Raw genomic sequence first — 21,366 nt, forward strand, 5'->3', positions numbered from 1 at the left:
GGTTGGTTTTAACTGACATGCTAATTTTTTAAATTTCGATTTGGACGCGAACGACACGTAACCTTTTTATTATTTCGCACACACTGAAGCGACGAAACAGAACAACAATAGTTGCAGTGAAAACAAATACGAGAAAATAACACAGATAAGAGTTTTAACTGGAAATTGTCAGAAACCGCTCCGAGTTGTAACGATTGTGCCATTACAATCGTTACCGAGCAAGTCACACGAACGAGAAAGGGTGTTGGGACGACGTGTCCAGCCTTCCGGAAAGAAATAGGAGTGCTATTTCTCAGGATTCCAGAATCCGGAGGCGTCTCGGGCCAAAGACTCAAGCTGTTACAGTAACTTTTGGCTTCCTGGTCATGCCCTGAATTGAAATTAACTATTATCCCGATTCATTTTCAGATACTAAGAAGCTAGGAGTGAGGAAAGGATTGATCCATCTTCGATGGAGATGATGATTATTATCTACTGAACAAAGACAATAGTAATATGATAAATAGTAGAAGTCCTGTTTTTAGGAGTGACCTCGTGGTCTGGGTATACTGAGACTCAGCCATGAGCTCACTATTTTTGCATATAATTAAGTTAATTTGAGCGTTCTAGTCGAAGCCGGAAAGCAGTAACGTTTTTTGTCGACCCGATGTTAGGAAAACCACCGAAAAAACTGGTGAAAAGCATGTAGAGATTTGTTCAGACGCTAGCCATTCGTTTTATAGCTAAGCTTCAATATCCGTCGATATGTACTTCCAGGCGAATGTTACATAGATGTTTTTATGGCGCTCCTGTGTGTTATTCTTTTCAACATCATGAACGGCAGAACCGTTAACGAGCACTCCGCGCCGAGCGGATGCTCATAATAACGCCCTTAATAAGGCCCCAACCGCCGGGGCGGAAGGGTAGTTAGGAACACGGAAGCCTTCCGGTTTCCCGTGAATAGCTTTTTAACCTAGTTAGTACCGAAAATTCACGAACCAAGAAAGGTGGGGGGATTCGCGGTTCCGTCATTTCCTGAGTGGTGCGTTACCAAAAAACACTTAAAGATATACAAGAGACAAATTAAAAAGTAGTGTAGTACCCAAGAAAAAACAAAAAGCAAAAAAAAACCGAAAAAACCAAAAATAGTAAAAAAAAAAGTTTTAAATCAGTAGAAATCATCCCCCCAGACGAGATGTGATCCGACCCTCCCGTTTGTTGTTGTTAGATATATTGTTGTTACAGGCATTTATATCAGTCAGGATCTTTACGATTAAATTTGTGGCTCGTTTGTGGTGCTTGAACTGTAGGGTTATTTGAGTATTTGAGCACGTTAATGCTAATTTTCGCTCTATCCGGAAGGGTCTCGGGATTAGAGAAGAAGACTGATCCCGCAAGCAGTTGAAGGAGCGACAGGAAGGGGCTCAAGGACAACAACAATCGACTCTCGGGTGTCGTTAACAAGTTTTGTATCCTTTTTGGTACAAAAAGTAAGATATTACTCTGTGGGGAGCTCGACAGTGACTGCACTGTAGTGACCCTTCACCGAACTGCGATTTTCCAAGTTAAGCACCTAAATTCGGATTTTGAACAAACCCGGAGGGTTATATTATTACTAGTTTTATCATTCATACAGCCTATACTAATACTCTTATATCGTTTTTCAGTGAAAAACACAGTAAGCGGACCAGTTTTTAGGGTCAAAATAGCGATATTTTGATCCCCCCATAAATCGCGATTTTTGAGATATCGATATTTTTTGAAACGTGAAAAAGTGTCAAGTTAGTGAGTTACATTGTAACTGTACTAGTATAACAAGTAGAACCGGTGAAGTTTAGTTTAGGAGTGGTTGGAACTAATTGGGTACCAAAAACCGATTTTTCTTGATTTTTGAAGAAACGAAACGCTACAAAATAGCAAAATTTTTTGAAATTTTTGAGTTAGGACAGCAAAAATTGTCGTTCGGACAACACTTTCTAGTGAATCGACAGGACAGGTTTAAAGACACGTTTGCCGATAACCTTCCGTGTTAAAGAGAAATCGAACTTAACGTGTTTGATTTAGTGGATTCATCAATCCGGAAGGGTCCAAATAGCATAGTTTTTGACAAATTTTTTCAGCTGGAAAGTTTTAGATCGTGTTTTTTGCATTGAAGTAGAAGAAAATAGGTCTTCTGAGCTCGGATCAAAAGTTTTTAGGTCGAGAAGAACAGAATTACGAAAAAAGTCAGGCGAAACCTATAAGAGAGAAAAATTTTTAATTTTAGAAAGAAGACGTTTTGGTTAATAACTTTGAAACTAATGCACAGATCCAGTTGATCTTGGTACCAGTAGATCAGAAATTAGGTGAGCTTACTAATTAAAACATCAATTATTCAAAAAAAAGGCTTGATAATTTTTTAAGGTTGTTTTTAGCAAATTCACTAAATCGAGAAGGTAGAAACTTCACGTTTTATAAAAAAATTTTGGAAAGCCCTTAAACCCCTACCAAAGGGTAGTAACGGTTGAATAAAGTAATTTTACGCTGTTCTAGACAAAAGGGGAAGGCTAAGAGAACCATAAAACTATTGTCGACTCGAAACGAGGCTAGTGATAAGACCCTTCACAGTTAGGGTGAATTGTCAAATAAGAGGCTTAACTTCAATCCGGAAGGGTCTTGGGAAATAAGATACACACTTGCTAGTTAGTTTAAACAGCATTATAGCATCGGATAACGTATCCGGAAGGGTATCGGGTAAAAAGTTTGAAAGTCTCTGAAAAGCTATTTTTACAAACCCGGAGGGGTCCCAATCCGGAAGGGTCTTGTTTCTGCCAATCCGGAGGAGTCTTGTTTTTACCAATCCGGAAGGTTCTTGTTTTTACAAACCCGGAGGGTTCCCAATCCGGAAGGGTTGTTTTTGCCAATCCGGGGGGGTATTATTTTTGCCAGTCCGGAAGAGTCCCAATTTTGCCAATCCGGAGGGGTCTTATTTTGCCAATCCGGAGTGGTCCCAATTTTGCCAATTCGAAAGGGTCCCAATTTTGCCAATCCGGAGGGGTACTATTTTTGCCAATTCGGAGGGGTCCTGTTTTTGTCAATCCGGAAAGTATTATTTTGTCAAGGCTTAAGAAGACAAAAGAAAAGAAAATAGTAAAAGGTATTAGGTTATTAAGAGACAGGCTAGGAACCAGTGACTGCACTGGTAACTTGCATTTTATAAAAGACTAGACCAAAACAAAACAAGTCTAAGCTCGAATATTCGCGACACTAAGTCTTAATTAAACAAGAGTGTGTAACTGACTTGTGTGGATTAAAATCCAAATCGTTTTTGAGAAAGGTGATTGCCCTGAGGATTTTAGTAGGTCTAGCTCGGACAGTCCGAAGGCAGATAGGTAACACAGGACTCGGTGGGTGCAATAGACACCCACTTGAGAAAATTACCGCCTTCAAGTTTTGTCTGATTGGTGCAGCACCAAGCAGGGAAAGCTCTTTAGAAACTTTAGAAACTTTAGAAACGAGTTCGACTGTTACATTGCGACTGACTAAAGTACAAAACCTAAAAATTTTCTTATGTTTCTTCATTTTGGTTTTAAATCAATAACATCTGTCCTTGATTGGGTAGTGAGAACATTATCTTTTAAAAAAATTGATATCATCATACTGTGCTAGCTACAAATCTTACAACTAATAATCGATTATTGTGAATAAACTATATACACGCTGTACTGTGATAACATACAAGAATTCGTGGTCACTATTTAATAGAAGTTTTTGAAATTTTTTGTGTTGTGTTATTGTTATCAGTAGTCAGACTAAAAGGACACTAGCAATCGAATGGAGTGTATGGACAGTAAGAAGTGATAAACTGAAAAATAGTCTAGACAAGTCAAGGATACCTAAGCTATGTGATAGCTCCAGGAAATTCATACCAGAGAAACAGAGAAAAGCAATGGTTGACCCTTTTGTAGAAAAGATCACACGACGAAACCGACAAAAGGAAGATGGTTTCAGGCAGAATGGTTGAGACCAGGAGTCAAAAGACCTCAGAAGGGCAAAAGGCAAGGTTAGAAGTAGAGGTCTATCCGGACCAGGCCATGGATGAGAACCAGGAGAGAAATCGACCGAAGGGGAGAGGAAACAGAAGACTGGCGAGTGAATCAACCTCGGTAGAACAAGGTCCAGATTTTGCCACTTCCAACGGGGCACTGGACCGAGAAGAGATGTCGGAACTGTCCGACATCTCTACTGAAAATGTGGCAACTACAAGATCACCCACAGACAACATCATGATGGTTGGCGTGACGGAGAAACCGGCAACGTCCTTATCGTTTTCAGAAACAGTGAAGAACACTTTCGGAAACTTCTTTCCATTCGCCATGGGAACGGGTACAGGCGATTAAGCAGAAACCCAGGAAGAAGAAGAGGACGATGACAAGCAAGATGACTTTGGATCTCAAGTCAGCCTCAATAGTTCGACTCAGGAGATTGACGCATACACTGATAGAGGGACTGGCACCATGGACTAATTTGGTGTAGTGAGGACAATTAGCAAGACCACAAACGGATCAGGCCAGTCAGGAGACTTTGTGATAATGACGAACTCTGAAATGCGAACTGGGGAGAATAGAAACACAGGGCTAAGCAACGCATCGGCAGATCCAGAGGTGGATAATGAAAAGACGTCGAGGCAGAGAATCAAAGCCTCAATCTCGACCAGCACCAAGCTACCTGGGATTGACAAGGTGACACCGCCACTTGTGACGCCATTAGTGGATAACGGAGCATCAATTGAAGAAGTCTTGACCAACATAGTGGGCAGCATAGGAGAACAGAATGAACAGATGTCCTTAAGAATGAGTGAACTAGAAAAGGCAGTCTACGTCGAGAGAGAAAATCTGCGGGAAGAAATCAATCGCAACAGACAAGAAGTTGGTAGAAGCGAAAATCGCTTGAAGGATAGAACGGATGAACACTTGGCGAAGAACTTGTCGCGAATGACGAGGAAAGCAGAGCAAAGAGAGTTACAATTGAGAGACGACATGGAAAAGTTGAGACTTCAACAAGAGCAGACTCTTGGGACTCTCGACACGAAGATAGATGCGATCATGGAGAGCCGAACTCAAGCTATCATGGATGGGTTGGACGAGCTACTAGGCAACAGGAGTGGATCCAAAAGTGGGGAATCAAACTCGGGAGAACCCAGCAGGGAGCCGAGGGTGAACTTCAATGAACAGCAGAGTAGGAGAGGGACATATGAATCCACTAGAGGAAGGGGCAGTTCATCAGGCTATGCCACAGGTGACAATAGAACACGGGGCCCAAACACCAGAGGAAGTTCAACTGGCAACAGTCAGAGCTCAAACGAACGACCGACGCAAGATACACATGCGACTGGGAGATTTGATTCCAGCAACAGGAGTCATGCGAGCCAATGAAGAAACAATCCTAGCGATTCTGACAGGAGGGAAAATCCAAATCCAGAGCCCTTATCAGGGGCAATGATACTCAAGAGGGGCATTCAAGAGATGCTACATCATTGGCCACGGCCTTTGAACCTCTGAACAGGTCCCTGGAAACATTCCTCACAAGGTTATCTAGAACCAATGAATGCAGTGAAAAATCCAGAAGGGTTTTTAAAAAACCAAGATGCTATAAAGACGAATCTGATGGCTGTATTGATACCTGGATAGAGGTGATGAAACTGCATTTTGAAGAAGAAGACTTGTCAGAAAGGCTAAAAAGCAGTCCTCTTACCAGCAACTTGGAAGGGATAGCCTTAAACTGCGTGATGCCCAAAAATCAATACCAGCGGGACACAGCTGAGAAAATCTTTGAAATCTTGCTAAATCGTTTTTGCTCAGGGGTGCAAGGACACCAAGCAATGATGCGCTTCGAGAAACGGAGGCAACGTGAAGATGAGACAATAGACAAGTTTCTAGACAATTTGGAGATGCTGAGAAGGCGTAGCCAACCAAACGAGTCGAACAGAAAGATGAACCTGGCAGTAGCCTCAAAATTCATCGATGGTGTGAAGAATGATGAGCTTCGAACAATGTTAGCGACACATTACACACCACTCTCAAACAATGCGCCAACACCAGAGGAGTTGAGACTCAAGTCAAAAGAATATCTTTTACTGAATCCTCCATCGAGATCTGGATATTACAAGAACAATTATGGCAATTTTAACAACGGACCAGCAAACCAAGGAAACAACTGGTACAAACCAAGGGACGACATGGACAAGAGACGCTCTTGTGCAAATTGCAGTTCGACGGACCATCATGTGTCAGCATGCCCAGCTTACAAACAGGGCATGCAAGCAATAGGCTTAAGCCTCAAGGATGAAGATGCGTGAGAGGTCGACCCTGAGGATTTCTTGAGATGAGTAATTGGGGAATTCGGCCCGAGGTGTTTCTTTTGTAACTTGGAAGGTCATTTTAAATCGGATTGTCCACAATTCTGGGATGCTGTAGCAGACATCAAGCATCCAACGCACGAAGTCGCTTTATGGGGTGTGAAAACCAGCAAGGCTCGCCTGTTGAGTGAAGCGGAGGCGCGCAGAAAAGAAAAACCACAAGAGTTGGCAAAGAAGAAGATGCAGGCGGTAACGGAAGGGATATGTGAACCGGAACCGGTGACTGCGGCGGATGACTTCAAGATCGAAAGTAGGGCAGTCGCGAGATATGCTCCAAACAGAGTCCAGCAGGAATTGGTAACGAAGGAGATTGAACAAAAGGTGAAGCTCGAATTGGAAAATGAGTACAGGAAAGGCTGAACGCATTCAAGGCATCCGAAGTCGAAGAAACGAAAGCACCAACCAGTTTGAGCATGAAAATAAATGTGATTTCCGGGCAGACGTTCGGTATGATGCCACAGGGAAGTAAAAAACAATCGATAATCTCGGTGGCGGGACACCAGGTAATCAGAAATCTTATAGAACCATCAGAATTCTTTTTGATGCATTTGGATACATATGCAGATTATCCGAGACAGGTGGAGCCACGCACTGAGTCAAGAGCTGTGCGAGCGCTACTTACAACAGTTGGCCCTCGAATTAGGAAATTTCACGGGCGCTACGTGGAAGTCTATGGACCGTATCAAGTTATGCTGAACGTGGACGGGATCAGTATCTACACTAGGACCTACATGACGACAGACAGTGACCAAATAGGGCAAATCTATTTGGGTGAAGAAGAACTTAAAGTCCGTAGGATAGGCCATGATGCCATGATGGAGCAAGACGCGGTTCACATTGGATACGAAGCAGACGTGACTGCACATCTGCTCGACACCAACGCGAAGAAAATCGGAGTCACAGGGCTTCTGGACACAGGAGCGGTAGTGAGCGTGATGCCGATAAAAACTTGGGAAGACCTAATTCCGACGAATCTCCGACCGGCTGCAGCTAATCGAGGAGCAATTTACGTAGCCGGAAGAACACCAATAACGGTCCTTCACATGGGAGGACGGGATCTTTGGATGAGCTTCCTGGTGGTAGAGAATTTGAACGACTCCGACCAATTCGTCTTGGGCAGAGATTTTATCCAGAATTTCGACGTGATGATTGACTTGAACAACGGTCTAATAAGGATTAGAAACCCGGACCTGAAGTATGTTAAGAAACCAATTAATAGAATGATAACAGATGAAAACAAGGTATCAATCTTTGTAGATAAAAAGGTAAGACTACAGCCGGGACAGGCTGTGGTAGCATTTTTAGAATGAGGAATTTGAATTCGTTAAGTGATAGTGAACAGGTTTGTTTGGTACCAAACCCAAATAGTCAAAGCTCAATGATTTTAGGCCGGAGCTTCTCGGTAGCGAATTTCCGAGTTAAGCACCTTAATTAGGATATTGAACAAACCCGGAGGCGTATATTATTACTAGTATTATCATTCATACAGCCTAGATTAATACTCCTATATCATTTTTCAGTGAAAAACACAGTGAGCGGACCGGTTTTTAGGGTCAAAATAGCGATACTTTGATCCCCCCACAAATCGCGATTTTTGAGATATCGATATTTTTTGAAACGCGAAAAAGTGCTAAATTAGTGAGTTACATTGTAACTGTACTAGTATAATAGGTAGAACCGGTGAAGTTCAGTTCAGAAGTGGTTGGAACTAATTGGGTACCAAAAACCGATTTTTCTTGATTTTTGAAGAAACGAAACGCTACAAAATAGCAAAATTTTTTGAAATTTTTGAGTTAGGACAGCAAAAATTGTCTAGTGAATCGACAGGGTAGGTTTAAAGACCCGTTTGCCGATAACCTTCCGGGTTAAAGAGAAATCGAACTTAACATGTTTGATTTAGAGGATTCATCAATCCGGAAGGGTCCAAATAGCATAGTTTTTGGCAAACTTTTTCAGCTGGAAAGTTTTAGATTGTGTTTTTTGCATTGAACTAGAAGAAAATAGGTCTTCTGAGCTCGGATCAAAAGTTTTTAGGTCGAGAAGAACAGAATTGCGAAAAAAGTTAGGCGAAACCTATAAGAGAGAAAATTTTTTAATTTTAGAAAGAAGACGTTTTGATAATTAACTTTGGAACTACTGCACAGATCTAGTTGATCTTGGTACCAGTAGATCAGAAATTAAGTGAGCTTACTCATTAAAACATCAATTATTCAAAAAAAAGGCTTGAAAATTTTTTAAGGTTGTTTTTAGCAAATTCGCTAATTTAGGCCGGAGCTTCTCGGTAGCTCGAAACGGACTGTGTGTCAGTGTGTTATTTAACGCAATGGACACCACGGTTCCATCCAGCGTGGAAAAAAACTTGGTTACGATTTGCCGGTGAGAAACGAATATGAAGAGACACAAAACTTGAAGAGATATGACGTAAAGAACCAGCCTTATCATGCCAATAAAAATATAATTTTAAAAAAATAATTAATTTAAAACTATTCATAATGTGTTTTCAATGAAATCCGAAACGAACGACGGCTTGTCGAGCTGCTCGAATTTTTTGGAACGCCCCTCGTCATATAAACTAGAATCTGACAAACCAGTTTTGCCAGAAATAGAACACTTAAAAGGGAAAATAGGCGAGGGAGATTTTGAATCATTGCTGGCGGTTTTAAATCGGAACGCGGATGTATTTTCAAAACATAAGGCGGATATCGGTTGTTGTAACTTCGTCGATCACGAAATCGAACTAGAGGAAGGCGCCGTTCCCCATAGGGAAGGCGCAAGACGAATGACACTACATTAATCGGAAGCGTGCCGAGCGGAAATAGAAATGTTGCTTGAATACGACATGATAGAACCCTCGAAATCGCCGTGGGCTTGCGGGGTAGTCATGGCAAAAAAGAAAGGGGGCCAGCTTAGGTTCTGTGGTTAATCTCGCTATTTGAACGCGGTGACAAAAAAGATGCATACCCGATACCGCGAATAGACGAGAGCCTCTCTAAACTTGGTAACGCCAAGTTCTTCACCACACTGGACTTGGGTTCTGCCTTCTGGTAGGTCCCTCTGCGGAAGAAGGACAGAGAGAAGACCGGAATCGCTTTGAATTGGGGTTGTACCAGTGGAAGTTGATGCCCATCGGCTTGTGCAACGCAACGGCCACTTTTCAAAGACTGATGGCTCAGGCTTCGACCAGAATGACGAAGAAGTACGGGAACTTTGTGATGTGTTACGTGGATGACGTGGTCATAGCAACACTCACCTAGAAGACCACATTGATCGGCTCAATGAGGCCTTTGGCTCCATGAAAAGAGCAGGCTTGAAATGCAAACCGTCGAAATGTGAAATCCTCAGCGACTCAATCAAGTATCTAGGAAGAATGGTGGACAGGCATGGCGTGAAGCCGGACCCGGAAGCAGTAGAGGCTGTGTTGACATGGAAGGCTCCCAGAATGGACACACAACTCATGAGAATTATTACCGTGAGTTCATAAAATGATATGTAGACAAGTTGTATCCCATGCAGAAGCTGATGCGCAACAAAGGAAAGAAGTTCGAACGGAGCGAAGAAGCTCAAGCTGCCTTCGAGAATATAAAGCGGGAACTGCGCGAATTGCCAGTGCTAGGCATGCTTACAGAAAAGGGCATGTATGTTCTTGACACAGACGCATCAGTAGTAGCCAACTCAGGAATACTGCATCAGGAACAGGAATGGCATGGAAGGACAGTTCCCGTCCCGTTGCATATGGCAGTAAGGTGTTAAGTGACACTGAGATGACATATGGTGCACCGAAATCAGAAATGTTTGCAGTACTCACATCCGTGGAAAAGTACCGCGCATACTTGGGGAGCGCTCCCTTTAAGTTACGCGTGGACAATAGAAGGTTATCTTGGTTGAAGACATACTCGATGGATCAGAGTTATATTGGTAGATGGATAGTAAAGTTAGATTGCTACCACATTATAAACGAGCACAGGATGCGTAACGAACACCAGAATGCTGACAGCCTCAGAAAGAAGACCGAGTTCTTTGAAAGATTGGAACAGAAGCAAGCCAATCAGGCAGAAATCAAGAAAGGGTTCTCAATTATGGACAAAGAAACTTATGAAGTGCTTCCCTTGACGAGATGGCTGGACAAGTCTGGACAAGTCTGGACATCCAATTCCAGAACATCCTGAGTTACGTGTAGAGAAAGCAGTCGAGATAAAATTTCTATCCAAAAAGGACCCGGTGCCCTTGGATCTGTTGCTCCGCTGAAACCTGGTCCAGCAGGAAGTCTCTCGCATCAACATAAACAGCCTTTCATTATTGGATACAACGGTGTAGGTCAAACCGCAAGTGATGCGGATGCTGGGTGGATTGTTAGAGAGAGAAGTGACCAGAGATGACCCCGAGTGGGCATCAACTATGGCATCACTGGCAGTCAGTGAGAAGGTGAAGATCATGCTGTCAATACGACAACACAAAGACAGCGAGAGGGATTGTAGGTCAATAAATCAGCAACTAGTATCCTCAATACCCCACGAGGTCTTAACATGTGTTTCATACGGTCGGAAAGAACAGGGGAACGATACGCGAAAGGAAACCGTTACCTTTGAGGACCAGGATAGAAATAGTGAGAAGGTTGAACGAAAACTGGTGCAAGATTGTTTGTACGGGGAGACAAACGGTGAAAAAAGCCGGCGAATTCAAGATCAACACCCGGGACAAGGAAGTTTGTCCGGGGAGTCTGAGATAGATGAAAAAGTTCCTGACGAGAAACAGGACCTGGGGAACAAAGTTTTGTCCGGGGAGTTCAGATCGATGCGAAGAAGGCACAGACTTGATCCGGAGGAGGGTGCAGACTCCATCACAGACTCTTCAACAGACGACAGTTCCCGAAACTCAGGAATTGACATCTACTCAGACAGGAACTCGAGCTCGGGATTAGAACTGTCAGAACTATCGATCCACACAATACTAGTGGAAACTCGTGCAGGGGATCTGAATAGAGAGGTGTACCAGGATCCTGACAGTGATCGCTACCTCATACCAAGCGAAACAGTCTTTGACAACGCAGCGGATGATTTGGAAACAATAGTTGTATCGAAACGTTCGATAAGTCTGTTGCCACAAAAAGAGGTAGTCAAGACTTATCATCAGCCGTTCAAACAAGAAACACAGCCAATGGCGAAGATTTAGTGCGTTAAGATGGAAGAAGACACACAGCAGCCCAATGAGCTGAATAGTCAGATGAGGTCATGAAGACATACTTGAAGGCGAGATACAGACTCTCGGATCTTCTAAGGGCGCAGAGAAATGACCGCATGACAAGCAACCTGAAAAGTTGGATCGAAAAATGTTTTCCGGACAAAGGAGACCTCGAGGAAGACAGTTACTGCATTCTGAGACAGTATTTCATGCAGAAAGAGGGAAGGTTATACTTGAACAAGGACTTGCAAGAGAAGAAATGAAGACAAAGTCCTATACAAGTATAACGCGATAGTGTTGCCGCAACTCTATCAAACAGAACTCTTGTTCAGGTCGCATGATCAGTTGCCTCAGAAAGAAGACCGAGTTCTTTGAAAGATTGGAACAGAAGCAAGCCAATCAGGCACAAATCAAGGAAGGGTTCTCAATTCTGGACAAATTTGACAAGTCTGGACATCCAATTCCAGAACATCCTGAGTTACCTGTAGAGAAAGCAGCCGAGATAGAATTTCTATCCAAAAAGGACCCGGTGCCCTTGGATCTGTTGCTCCGCTGAAACCTGGTCCAGCAGGAACTCTCTCGCATGAACATAAACAGCCTTTCATTATTGGATACAACGGTGCAGGTCACACCGCAAGTGATGCGGATGCTGGGTGGATTGTTAGAGAGAGAAGTGACCAGAGATGACCCCGAGTGGGCAACCACTATGGCATCACTGGCAGTCAGTGAGAAGGTGAATATCATGCCGTCAAGACGACAACACAAAGAAAATGAGAGGGATTGTAGGACAATAGTTCAGCAACTAATTTCCTCAATACCCCAAAGAAGTTTTAACAAGTACTTCATACAAACGGGAAGAACAGGGGAACGACACACAAAAGAAAACCGTTACCTTTGAAGGAAGGTGAGGAAGCTGATCGAAACCTGGAGCAAGGAAATTTGTCCGGGGAGACGAACGGTGAGGAGAGAGGGCAAGTTCAGGATGAACACCAGGGACAAGAAAGTTTGTCCGGGGAGTCTGATGTAGAAGAAAAGGTTCCTGATGAGGAACAGGACCTGCAGGACCTACGGAGGAGGGAACGTGCTCCATCGAAGACTCTTCGACTAATGACAACTCCCAGAACACAAGAATCGACACCTACTCAGACAGGAACTCGAGCTCAAGATCGGAACTGTCAGAGCCAGCGATCCACACGCTACTAGTGGAGACCCGAGCAAGGGATCTGGACAGGGAGGTATATCAAGACCGTGACAGTGATCGCTACCAGATACCAGGTGAAAGAGTCTTTGACAACGCAGCAGATGATTTGGAAACAATAGCGGTAACGAAACGTTCGCTAAGATTGTTACCGCAAAAAGAGGTAGTCAGGACTGATCTTCAACCGTTCGAACAAGAAACACAACCGTTGGCGAAGATTTGGTGCGTTAAGATGGAATAAGACACGCATCAGCCCAATGAGCTGAATAGTCAGATGAGTGTCATGAAAACGTACTTGAAGGCGAGGTACAGACTATCGGAACTACTAAGAGCGCAGAAAAATGACCGCATGACGAGCAACCTAAAAAGGTGGATCAAAAATGGAGCTCCGGACAAAGATGACGTGGAGGAAAACAGTTACCGCATTCTGAGACAATACTTTATGCAGAAAGAGGGAAGGTTGTATCTGAACAAGGACGGAATTGTGACTTGTAAGAAAAGAGAAGAAGACAAGGTTCTGTACAAATATAATGCGATAGTGTTGCCGCAACTCTATCAGACATAAGTTCTATTCAGGTCACATGATCAGATGGGCCATCAGGGAATCAAAAAAGTGTACCAGAGGATCCTGAAACGCTTTGAGTGGCCTGGAAAGAAAACGTCATGCAAGAAGTGGGTAAAAGCATGTCCGTCATGCCAACAGGTCAAGGATCCAAGGAAGTTGCGATTTCCTTTACAATCGATCGAGTCGTCTGAATTCAGCGAGGTGGTGCAGATAGATCACCAAAAGATATGCATGACAGACAATAACTATAATCAGGTGTTGGTCATGATAGATCATTTTACGAAGTATGCAGAGGCCGTGCCCTGCATAACTGCCTCGGCGGAAGAGACATGCGACCACCTGATCAATACGTGGATAGCGAGATATGGTTGTCCGATGACGTTTCAATCAGATAACGGAAAAGCTTTCGTAGGAGAGCTCACGAAAGAGCTTATGAGACGCTCACAGGTTGCTCAAGCTCACTCCACGACATACCACCCCTAGACGAATGGCTTAGTGAAAAGACAGAATAGGACGTTAGTGTCGATGCTGAGAGTATATTGTTCCAGGTACCCCCACTATACCTTCCACAGGTGATGGGAGCATATAACAGCACGCAACACTCCACACACTTCGCAAGACATCGACATAGTTGACGACCACGGTGATAAATGGATCGAGGACAGGTCGAAACCCGAGGTAGAATTCGACGACGAGCAACAGCAATCCTACGAACAAAACTTGACGAATCTGCGTGTCTTGGAATGGCTGAACGAAATGACGTCGGACCCAAAAGAGACCAGTGTAGCGATTCAAGATGTAGATCGTGAAAGCATGAAATACATAAAAACGGAAAGGGATGATCCTTCCTGGGCTGCTCAGGAAGGTCAATTACTCATTCCTGCTTCCAACATCGATTTAATATCCGGGGTATGCAATCGACGGGGACGTCCTTGGATATTTTTGTCCGCGGAGTGGGGGTAGGACTTAACCACGCTGAAAAATTATTGGTAAAATAATTAAGAATAGCAAGAGAGACAGGTGATCTAGAAGTAGAAACAGGCGAGGACCCTAAGAAACCGGACATAGGGAGAGTAGTTGAGTCATATTTTAACTTGCCAAATGAATACTCAAGTAGCATAAAATTGACAGATAGCGTTTTCATACTCACAGATAGAACATGTGCGATAGCGATCACAGCAGACATTAGTTTTAAGACAGCGTTAGCAGTAGGTTTTAAGAGAGAATATAAAAACATAGAAATCCTTTGGAAGCAAAGACCAGGAATAGGGGGCGTAGAAGCTTGGCCTCCGGCGGCGTCACAGATACCGGGAGAGTATTTATGCTTCTTGGTGAGGAGGGCGACGGAGAAGCGGCACATGGACCCGGAAAACCTAGTCTTGTCCTTGACGAGATTGAGAGACTTCCTTGTGGAAAGGGAAGTAGAGGAGCTCTCGCTTCCAGTGTACGATCCGAACAGAGGACGACTGCATGCACGGGAGCTGTATGCACTGATACACGTAACCTTCTCTGATACTAGTATACAAGTATACTTACATAAGAAATATTATTTAAGTATAGGCTGAGTTTAGGTTGCATGCAGGAATGCGTCATACTAAATGTGTGTTGTGTGTGATATGTGTGTTATGTTATGTTATGTTATGTTATGTTTTATGTTATTAAGACCCTGGGTAAGAAGGAATTAGTGACCATGAATAACCGATTGACAATCTTAGGAATAGATCCAAAGTTTGGACTGTCCATTCTTAGGTCGAATTCCAAAATTTAGCAACGAATTGATTTTAATAATTTTTTGGATCAAAATCATTTATCTGTCTGTTTTAAATGAATTTTAATTAAAAAAATTAGTGTAAAGCTGACAAATATGATATTTGTGACCACTTTTGTAGATCTTGATTGATCATTTAATTATTCACTTGATTTCAATTCATCAAAGAGGAATTAGAATCGATACTGGAAAAGAAGTTCATGAGATACGCCAGTGGGAACTTCAGTGACTTCGAAAGACAAAAGCAGAAAGGATCAACAGTCACGGATTACAATACAGTAGATAAGAATGATGAAGTCCACCGAGGAAGCTTCGGAAAAACGTAACTGGAGGAGCATCATGTCAACACATGATGAGTTCCCCTGCCAGTGTTACCCCGGGCGTAGTAAACTGGTGTTGATCTGGGACTGTGGAGAGCTGCTCTCCATGGGTTTACCAGATTCATCACAGCCCATAACGATAGTGATAGTAGGAGTTATGATGGCGATACGATGGCTGGAAGCTCATGTAAAAGAGAACAATAGACAGGAGGCGCCGACGAAAGAACAGTTACAGGAATTGGATTGTCTAAAAAATTTAGATCTTTTTGAGACAATGTGCAAGATCTTGAACATTCCGATGGAATTGAAAAAGATATGGGCCAGAAGACGACTGATGCTATGGTTCAGAGCCAACATGACTGCATGGTCATACGAACATGCCAAGAAGCATATGTCGAAGCACAGCAGAGTGTACAGTGCGTATCAGCTGGACTTTGGAGCAGGAGCTTTTAAGCGAGCTTTGTAACTCATCGGAATACAGTAACCACCGCAGTGAAGAGAACTTCTAGGACAAGTGAATGTGACGGAAGGGAGAAAGAAGAGATGTTGAAGGAAGACTTGGAGAGAAACGTGACGTTGTGCCTCCACAACAGCTTCTGCTGAAACAGAGAATATTACGTTGATCCTCTACCTTGTTGTAAACAAAGAGTAGAAGAGCAGAAGTGTTGGATGGTTGCTTTCAACAGCGTCAGAATAGCTACCGACGTGTTGCAAGACACAGAGACTGAAAGTGCGGAGTCAATGTCGCAGGAGGAGGAAATGGAACATTGACAAATGGCCGAAAAATAAGATGCAAAAAGAAAAAAAAATTAGAATAATTTAGAAGTTTTAGAACTTCTAAACGACAGACAAAGAAGAGAGCCAAGAAGCAACGAAAGAGGAGACGTTAAAACTTAGAATTGTTATGTATGTGACAAAAAACTCAAATGAGAAACAAAGCAACTAAGTTTGCAATTGAAACTGAAAAGAAAACATTTAGTTGAGTTTTGAAGATTAAAAATTTGTTGCATTTATAAATTTGTGTTTTGATTTCAATTAGCGGCTTAAGAGACACCTACTTTTTATTTAGAAAGGCTTGAGTGAAGAGTATTTTAAATTATTTCAGCCTGCATGATTGTTTTTAATCAACTAAGACGACTGATCACTTTGTGGTGACATACATGAAAGGCTTGGGTAATCTCTTGAAGAGGGAGGTTATTTCATTGTTCCTTCTAACCAGAGAGTTCCTTAAATGTAATATTTAGGACCAATAACAACTAAATTTCCGAAGGGAAGAAGCATAGTAGGATAATTTTAGCTTATTGGTCGGCAGGACTGTCCTGCAAACTAACATCTTTTAAAACCTAAGAGAAAAAGTTTTAAATCAGGGCATTGACATTGGAAGCCAGAAAAAATGTTTTATGTTAAGTCATATCCTCAAAAGTGCAGATTAGTGAAAGAATTTGGAAGGCTAAAATAGTGTGGTATGATGCCATTTATATTCTGCAGTGAGTTAATATGAGTTGGATAAAAGTGATTTCGTGCATTTTGTAAATTCGGTTCGACGGCACTGTACCATTTTGATGAAGACTACGAGACTCAACGAGGACATTGACCGGGCTGTCCGGGGAGTATGTGACATTCGACCAGAATTTATAAAAAAGCAATTCGCAATCGAATTTTTATCGACCAGAAAAAGAACAGCTAACCTGGAAGATTGATGGTTTTAACAGATTAGCGACGTTATTTGAACGATTAGACAAAACGGGAAGGGTTGGTTTTAACTGACATGCTAATTTTTAAAATTTCGATTTGGACGTGAACGACACGTAACCTTTTTTTTATTTTGAAACAATAAAACGGCGAAAGAGAACAACAACCACGACAAAAATAACACAGATAGAAGTTATAACTAGAAATTGTCAGAAAACGCTCCTAGTTGTAACGATTGTGCCGCTACAATCGTTACTGAGCAATTCACACGAACGAGGAAGGGTGTTGGGACGACGTGTCCAGCCTTACGGAAAGAAATAGGAGTGCTATTTCCCCGGATTCCAGAATCCGGAGCGGTCTCGGGCCCAAGACTCAAACTGTTATATATTAACTTTTGGCTTCCTGGTCATGCTCTGAATTGAATTTAATTAACATCCCGATTCATTTTCAGATAAAGAGAAGGAATTATTTCCTGAGTTCAAACTTATTCATTTTAAGCTTCTTGAGTTAGACTTGATTACACTCAATCAGTTCTAGAGTTGCTTTACATTTTAGTTATTCAATTCTAGAGGTCGTGTCGGTATGTGAGTACCCAATTTAAAATTCTTCTATATGCCTAAGCTTCCGACCCTGTTTTTAACGGCGTTCGCGTGTTTTAGGTATTTCGAGACCTGAGCATGGGGGCGTTCTTATTTCTACAGTGAAGGGCTATTTTGTTAGTAGCCTTTAAGCTGTAACACGGTTTCTAGTCTCATGTCGCAAGTGAACTGAATTGCCTCCGACCGCATGAGGTAGAAAAACACAAGAGATAGTGTCCCTGATTCTTGAGCCAATAGTTATAGGGCCTAGTTTTCTTAGCCTCATTGGTGACCTAAGTATCGTTAAAATCCACTTTGTACTTTAGGAGATAAGTGTAAATGTGAATAAGCGAGTCTCAACAGTTTTGAGGAAACGTTTTTAATTGAGCAGAGCTTGGAAACAGGTTCTAAGGACTTTCTCTCGAGAGGTTTAGCACCCATCGCGCTTGAGGTATCTTTCGGTTTAGGTGGTTGGGCTAGATAGTGTGAAGGTTAGAAGGGGGCTAGTTGAGATAGAGGTTGGTGGTTGAAAAATGTAAAAAGGGGGCTTTCTTACAGTAACTAAACAGTCGATATAGTCGATTTAGTTTCATTAGATTGACTAGAGTCTTGAACAACCTAGTTACAGACTCAGAGCAACAGTTGCAACGAGAAGGTACTCGATAGTTAACTCGAATTAAGGTAGGTAAACTGGCCAGATCGGATGGGGGGATCGGAATGAGACAGTGTTTGGAAACCAACAGATGAGCACCCCATAAGACCGCTAGTAGAGGGGAGGAAAAACGCGTAACAGTCTGGTACCAAAAAGACGTCCATTGTCGCCCCTGTATTTTAGGTATATTCATTTTTCTTGTTTTTATTACTTTTCTCATTTGACTTTTACCGTTTTTGCGTTTTAAAAACTGGGATAGTGGACAAAGTGTCCAAACACTTGAGCTACGGCAGTGGAGGAAGTACAAGAGTCTTTGTGGCAGTCCTGGGATAGTGATCTAAGGGTCCCAATACTAGTCCTGGGATAGTGATCTAAGGGTCACAACACTTAATTCCTGGGATAGTGAGCTAAGGGTCCCAACACTTTGGCGAAGGGTCCCAACACTTTATCGAAGGGTCCCAACACTTGAGCGAAGGGTCTCAACACTTGAACAAAGGGTCCCAAGACTTAATCGAAAGGTCCCAAAACTTTACCGAAGGTACCAACACTGGAGCGAAGGGTCCCATTACTTGAACGAAGGGTCTCAAGACTTTACCGAAGGGTCTCAACACTTCAGTGAAGGGTCCCAAAATTTGAGCGAAGAGTCGCAACACTTGAGCGAAGGGTCCCAAAACTTTACCGAAGGGTGCGAACACTTTATCCAAGTGTCCCTACACTTGAGCGAAGGATCCCAACACTAGAACGAAATGTCCCAAGACTTTACCGGAGGGTCCCAACACTTTATCGAAGGGTCCCAGCACTTGAGCGAAGGGTCCCAACACTTGAACGAAGGGTGCCAAGACTTAACCGAAGGGTCACAAGACTTAACCGAAGGGTCCCAACACTTTATCGAAGGGTCCCAACACTAGCGCGAAGGGTCCCAACACTTGAAGGAAGGGTCCCAAGAACTTTACCGAAGGGTCCCAATACTTTAATGAAGGATCCCAACACTTCAACGTAGGGTCCCAACACTTGAGCGAAGGGTCCCAACACTTGAGCGAAGGGTCCCAACACTTGAGCGAAAGGTCCCAACACTTGAACAAAGGGGTCCCAAGACTTAATCGAAGGGTCCCAACACTTTACCGAAGGTACCAACACTGGAGCGAAGGGTCCCATTACTTGAACGAATGGTCCCAATACTTTAGCGAAGGGTCCCAACACTGCTTTGTCCAGTTTTGTAGAACAATTTAGGGATTTTTTTCTTATATTTTGACTAGATTTTACAGTTGGAGCTAGTTAATATTTATATTGTAGATAAAAGAAAGCTGTATCTAGAAACCATGAAGAAAACGAAAGTGTCGCTAATGGAAAAGAAAAGAATAGGACTTCAGCAAAACCAATCCTCAACGCAGCGGAAGCTAACATCAACAAACCCGAGAGTAACGAGGAAAAATATTTCAATGAATATGGTCAACACAAGAAGCAACAATGAACCGAAAACCAAAAAGAAACTGGAGGAAGAACCGAATGTACTGGTCAAAGAAATTGGTCTCGAGACGCCAGATCAAAGCATAGATAAAGCAGGGCAAAAAAAGCCGGAATCAACACCTATGCAGAATGTAGAAGAACAAGGAACGAAAACAATCGAGTTCTCACCAATAGGTAATGTAGACGAGATCACTAACAACACGACAGAAACGATGAAGGGCAATTCACAAACTAAGAGAAAATCGTTCACAGAGAGGTTTTTGGCGATAGTCGGAATGAAACCGAAGAAAAAGAGGAAGTGATAGCAAGGACCAAAAAAAGCAAAATTTTTGGTACGGGCTCCGCGATAACAACGGAAACTAACCAGGATAAGGAGCAAGTCACAAGGAAACAGCGGGTAACCAAGATAAGCGAGCGACCTTCAAGAGTCAAGAGCTTCTTCGGTTGAGCTGCAACACTTGTTGACAAAGTTGGAACAGATAGAAAAAAAAGCTAAAGTGCAGCGATGAGGAATACCAGGAATTGACAAACGAACTTCGACACAATAAAAAAGAGAACCTAGATAACTACTTTCTCCTGGCGAGGGTCACTGAAGAAACGCTACAACACATGGCGAACAAAGTCCAGACGATCGACAAGGAACGAGAAAAACATATCAAAAAAGACATGGAAGAAATGAAAAAAAACGGGATGATACAGTGAATAAAAATTGAGGAATCCAGAGACCAGAATAGACACAATGAGCAAGGACCAAGCAGTCAGTTCTTGTGCCATACAATCCAAATTGAGAACACTCTTGAGAAACTCTATAGCTCAAGATAAATCGGTGGCAGACAAGCAACCCGGAACAAGAGTAGAACTGCAACGCAAGAAACGGGAGTCTATAACATTACCACGGATTGAAAACAGCATAGGGCCAGGGATAACCAAGACTGCTATGAAAGGGGGAGCCTCGAACTCTACACTGATACAAGAGGATTCAAATACACACACGAGTATAACACATGATGCCATAACATGGACGAGTACCTGGGAAATGATGAAAAGGACACTTGAAGCAATCGTCACAAAAAACACAGACTTGAGTGATAGAGGAGGTGGTAAATCCAGAAAGAGACCTTCAAAAAACCGAAGGAATTCAAAGACGATTCAGATGGTTGCAATAATACCTGGGTTGAGGTAATGAGACTACATCTAGAGCAAGACAACCTGAATGATGAGAGAGGGGCCTGCACCGCAATATTGAGCAATCTAGAAGGCACAGCACTAAAGTGCGTGGTAAATAAGACGGAGGAGGAGCGTCATACCGCAGATAAACTCGTTGAAATACTGTTGAATTGATTTGGATCAGGTATGAAGGGGCATCAGGCGATGATGAGATTTGAGAAAAGAAGACAAAGAGTTGACAAATCGAGTGGCCGATTTCTGGATAATCTTGAGAACTTGAGAATAAGAAGCGATCCAGAGGAATCGACTAACAGAAAAAATTTTAGCATCGCTTCATAGTTTAATGACGGGGTGAAACGTGACGACTTGAGAACGATGTTGGCAACGTGTTATACGCTATCGAAG

At 42.7% G+C, this 21,366-nt stretch overlaps 2 protein-coding genes across 2 annotated transcripts in view; both read left to right on the top strand.

The window, feature by feature from the left end:
- Positions 1-21,366, top strand: part of LOC134842921 (slender lobes-like protein) — a 305,507-nt gene that overhangs the window by 40,846 nt on the left and 243,295 nt on the right. The window lies entirely within an intron of this gene.
- LOC134841558 (uncharacterized) lies at positions 4,812-11,545 on the top strand. Its single transcript, XM_063857588.1, has 7 exons — positions 4,812-5,256; positions 5,820-5,984; positions 6,435-6,697; positions 6,941-7,055; positions 9,870-10,011; positions 10,296-10,512; positions 10,691-11,545. Exons 1-7 carry the CDS (start codon positions 4,812-4,814, stop codon positions 11,543-11,545), a joined length of 2,202 nt encoding a protein of 733 aa, XP_063713658.1.

This window comes from Symsagittifera roscoffensis, chromosome 3, assembly GCF_963678635.1.
Source record: "Symsagittifera roscoffensis chromosome 3, txSymRosc1.1, whole genome shotgun sequence".
Classification (NCBI taxonomy): Eukaryota; Metazoa; Xenacoelomorpha; order Acoela; family Convolutidae; genus Symsagittifera; species Symsagittifera roscoffensis.

What these genes read in the sequence shown, in the direction of transcription:
- LOC134841558 (XM_063857588.1), top strand. Translation starts at nt 4,812, where the DNA reads ATGAGTGAACTAGAAAAGGCAGTCTACGTCGAGAGAGAAAATCTGCGG. An exon ending in AGCCTCAAAATTCATCGATG is followed by an intron (nt 5,985 to 6,434) that starts GTGTGAAGAATG and finishes GGGATGCTGTAG; the next exon opens with CAGACATCAAGCATCCAACG. An exon ending in TACGTGGAAGTCTATGGACC is followed by an intron (nt 7,056 to 9,869) that starts GTATCAAGTTAT and finishes AATGATATGTAG; the next exon opens with ACAAGTTGTATCCCATGCAG.